The sequence below is a fragment of the Hipposideros armiger genome, unplaced genomic scaffold, assembly GCF_001890085.2.
Source record: "Hipposideros armiger isolate ML-2016 unplaced genomic scaffold, ASM189008v1 scaffold_1313, whole genome shotgun sequence".
Classification (NCBI taxonomy): Eukaryota; Metazoa; Chordata; class Mammalia; order Chiroptera; family Hipposideridae; genus Hipposideros; species Hipposideros armiger.
In genome coordinates this window covers 337,732-342,339 of record NW_017732663.1, presented here as the reverse complement: position 1 = coordinate 342,339, position 4,608 = coordinate 337,732, and the positions used below count along the sequence as shown (strand labels likewise).

General features: G+C 38.7%; 1 protein-coding gene across 5 annotated transcripts in view; it reads left to right on the top strand.

Annotated features, from left to right (window-relative positions):
- JHY (junctional cadherin complex regulator) overlaps window positions 1-4,608 on the top strand; it is a 68,050-nt gene that overhangs the window by 12,879 nt on the left and 50,563 nt on the right. For 4 of the 5 annotated variants that reach the window (XM_019633435.1, XM_019633434.1, XM_019633437.1 and 1 more), the window contains exon 2: window positions 3,843-4,362. In XM_019633435.1, the coding sequence (XP_019488980.1) occupies window positions 3,843-4,362 (520 nt within the window). Of the gene's footprint in view, window positions 1-3,147; window positions 3,235-3,842; window positions 4,363-4,608 lie in introns of those variants that run through there. The other variant, XM_019633438.1, reaches the window with a different exon arrangement.

Below are 4,608 nucleotides of genomic sequence, written 5' to 3'. Positions count from 1 at the left end.
GCAGGCCCTACAACAATGCATACTTCACTACCACCTATTAGAACAGCTGTATGATACAGGACAGCTTAATGGACAGTAGCCAGGTCCTGGGACAGACTGCCAGGGCCCCACCTGGGACAGACTATCCTGGTCCCACTACTTGTTATTTCTGTGACCTTCTAAAAGTTACATAAGCTCTCTAAGCCTCAGTTACTTCATCTATTAAATGGGGATAATAATAGTACCTCCCTCATATGGTTGTTCTAAGGAAAACACCTGGAAATTCACAATAAGCATTCCCTAGATCAGCATGCGATAATATATGCTATCTTCCCAAAGTCAGTAATCCACATCCTATTCCATGACTAAGTAGCAGAACAGTGATCCCCATGGGATGTGTCACTTTGAAATGTTGCCAACCCCTGCTTTAAACAGTGCAAAGGACTACCTGTTCTAAAACTTTCCAAAAAAGACTTTATAGCCTCTGTAGATAATTCCTTCCAGAAACCCATCACTTTTGGCTATCCAAAAGTATTTGTCTTACTAATGTCTTTGCTCCCTAATTATTTTAAATTCAAAGTCTGAAGTTAATTTAGTTAAACCAAATTCCTTCACAGAGTTTACAAAGCCCTTTAATATCTCACCTTTGCTTAACTCTGAGCTCTACTCCTCAACCTTCCCTCCTCCCACCCAACATTTTATCCATAGAATTTGTTCTTGGAAAGCACTATGTTCTGTCTCCCCTCCATTCCTTGTTACATGTTATTCCCTCAGCCTGCCATACAATTCCTGCCCTTCTTAGCCTTAGGCCTCATATACACCATCACTTCCTTCAGAAAGCTTTCCCTGACTTTCCAAGATAGGATTGGATATCCCTCCTGCATCCTAATGGCCCCTCATCACTCCAGCGATACATTGCTTATTTCCTTGTCCGTATCCCCAACTAGGCTGTGAGTCTGCCACTGTATCCCTCTAGCTTAGTAAGTGCTCAGTAAATATCTGTAGAATCAATGAGTGAGCAAATGGATGAGGAAAGCTAAGTTATGTTGAATCCAGCAAATGAATGAATGAGTAGAGTTAAATTCACTTTTTCCTTTCAATATATCATGGATGCGATGAAACAGCACCTTTCTTCATTAAAAAATATTTTATATTTTTGTTCATTCGAAGATATAATTGAGGCATTCCTTAATCTTTTCTCCCCTACCTAAACAACCACAGTTGAATCTTATGTTTAACTCAGTACAAGATAAGCTCTAAAATCATTCACTAATTTGATCTAATGCAAGCAGCTTTTCTGCATATTTATATTCTAATTTACTAATATTTACTACTAATATCTAATGCTACATTTGTGTTGACTAGAGTATTTTTAGAGTCTCAGTTATTTATTTAAGAAACACTTACTGACTCTTCTGTCCACAGCAGAGGGCAGAGTTCTAGGACAAAGGTTAGGGAAGGAAAGGTAACCCTCAGTCCCAGAGGTGCCCACGACCTTAACTAGGTAAACAGACAAGATCCCCATAGTGAAAAGTGAAATAATCATAAATACAGAACATTAATTCAGATATAATGTCTGCTCCTTATGGATGAATAGAACACTACCTAAAAACTTACCAAAAAGATGAAACATATTTCTGATCAAGCCCGTGGGTCTAGCTGCCAATTTACAGGGAATAGAGGACAGAGGAATAAGATACAATCCTGAGAAATAAACAGAATAAATATAATTTATCCCTACTTACAGATGAGAGAAACTAGCTCATAGATGACATGATCAACCTGNGCTCTAAAATCATTCACTAATTTGATCTAATGCAAGCAGCTTTTCTGCATATTTATATTCTAATTTACTAATATTTACTACTAATATCTAATGCTACATTTGTGTTGACTAGAGTATTTTTAGAGTCTCAGTTATTTATTTAAGAAACACTTACTGACTCTTCTGTCCACAGCAGAGGGCAGAGTTCTAGGACAAAGGTTAGGGAAGGAAAGGTAACCCTCAGTCCCAGAGGTGCCCACGACCTTAACTAGGTAAACAGACAAGATCCCCATAGTGAAAAGTGAAATAATCATAAATACAGAACATTAATTCAGATATAATGTCTGCTCCTTATGGATGAATAGAACACTACCTAAAAACTTACCAAAAAGATGAAACATATTTCTGATCAAGCCCGTGGGTCTAGCTGCCAATTTACAGGGAATAGAGGACAGAGGAATAAGATACAATCCTGAGAAATAAACAGAATAAATATAATTTATCCCTACTTACAGATGAGAGAAACTAGCTCATAGATGACATGATCAACCTGCTGATGCACAGATAAGTAGTGACAGACCCAGAACTTGAACCCAGATTTGTTCAGTCCCAAGTCCAGATGTATGCTGATATGTATCAGTGCCCCTAATAGATATCCAGTGATCCTTAGAACCAGGTGAAAAGCAGGACCAAAAAATACTGTGAGTTCACGTGATGGGACATCACACAGGAGAAACCTCACTGAAGCCCCAGAGACAGGTGACACAGTGGTGGTAGGGAGTGGTGAGTGATGTCCAGTTTCCTGACAAATGCGAACCCTCTCCAGCTAGGCATTTTGCTAGAGGAGATTATCATTTCTCTTCCCTTAGTGGAAAAGAAAGAGCAGCCTACTCCAAAAAAGTTTTCCATTTTAATATGTGAACTAAAAAAATTCAGAATGACAATTTAGCAAGACATGGGAGTTTGGGCTTTTTGCTCTAGTTTTTGCTTTACATCAAACCAAAGAAATCTAGGCCCACATTAAGAAGAGTAAATTAGCATTAAGGGCCCCATTAGTTTGTTTACCCAGCATAAAATTATGTCCTCTGTAAACGGGAATATCAAATAGCATAAAAAGCCTAGGTGATTTACATTTCCTTTTTGATTAGAGGATTGCATCAACTGAACTCAAGGAAGGAAAATCTCTCTCATTTAGCTTTTGAAGATCAAAGGGGCCATTAAATATGCCATATTATCAGCTTTTTTTTTTTCTTTTTTGGTTAATACTAGGAGGTGCTTTACAAATTGAGATTGCCATGGGGAAAAGGGAGGACTTTATTTGGGGTCATATGCACTGGTTATGGATGACTTCACTTCCCTCAGCCAGGACCTTTGCTTGACCTTTTATTCAAACAGGACTGTCCTACAGCTTAAAGTGCATGCTGACCTGTCTACTGAGTTTTCTGTGCAGAGACCTGACGACCAAGAGAGTATGAACTAAGAGCTTATCAGTGAGCTACCTTCTGATTCTAAACCTTGGGGATCTTTCCGTAGTACATTTTATGAACTCTCCAAACACAAAATGAACTGAAAAGTAAACTCATTGAAAAGGAGGATGAACCTATTTAGGTGTTCAGTCAGTATTCACTCAGGATAAATCTCGCTTCACCACACCCTCCAAAGGGAGCAGATTGAGGCAAATATCTAGGTGACGATCACATTTACCTTCCTAGGTAAATACCCAAATATGTATATGACCAACTAAAGTGTGAAATCAATATTATCTTCTCCCGCTGAAATATTTATGGTGTGCATAAGTACTAACATGCCTTTCACCAGAGTCATTCACTGGCTTAGCATTATAAACATTGTTTTTCTGGCATTTTGAAATTAATTATCCCTGTTCTAATTCCATATTTCAATAAACTTCAATAATTAAGACCTTTTTTACTCTTATGTATAGTATGCGGGCCTAATTTGACCCTGGGATATGTATTTAACATATCAAAAACAAAATTAGAAGGGAAAGGTTGAGACTGATTTAGAATAAAATGATCAAACTAAATATAATGAATTTATTTTGATTAAGAACTTGACATTTCTTTTCTGCTTTGGGCAGCCAACAACCAAAAGAAGACAAGTACCCAGGTCTCCGATATGACCCAAACTGGAAGAATAAGGAAGAGGAAGGACTGTTGTTGACTATGGAAGCATTGCCGGCGTCTGCGGACAGCTCTACAGAAAATCTGACTTTGGATCCTCTCTACCCTTCCGAGGAGACTGCAGTGGAACTCTCAGAGGGGAAAGGCGAACAGAAAAAGAGCCCACAGAGGGAAGCCTCCTTACTTGGTAGTGAATTTTTAAGCCCAAGCTATGAGCATGGTGCCCGTTGCAGCAAACAGTCTTCAGACCCGAGTGACAGTGATATGGAGGAGAAGTCGAGCAACCTCTCTCAGTACTTGAATAGTTCAAGTTCACATAATGAGGTTTTCTTGCCAGGATCACGTGGCCCTCGGCGACGGAAGTCCAAACAATATTTTGTGGAAAAAAACAAGCTGACTTTGGGATTACCCGCTCCTAAAATGGACTCTTATCTTCAGCTTCACAGTAAAAAAAAGGGGGACACTCACCCAGAACAGGTACGTAACAGCTACTTAAAAATCTCTTCTGAAGCACTAAACTGGAATTTGCCTTTGTTTGAAATCACTGGATAGCACTTCCTTTGGGATAGTGATGTCATTGTAACCACCTGGCTGAGTAAATCAAATGCCCCTCTTTGAAGAATGAGGGGAATTATTCCACAAATTTTCAAGAGCAAAATAAGTCATCAATAGTTTATAGTTCTGTAATTGCTGTAAAATTATTATCTCCAAAATGTTTCCATT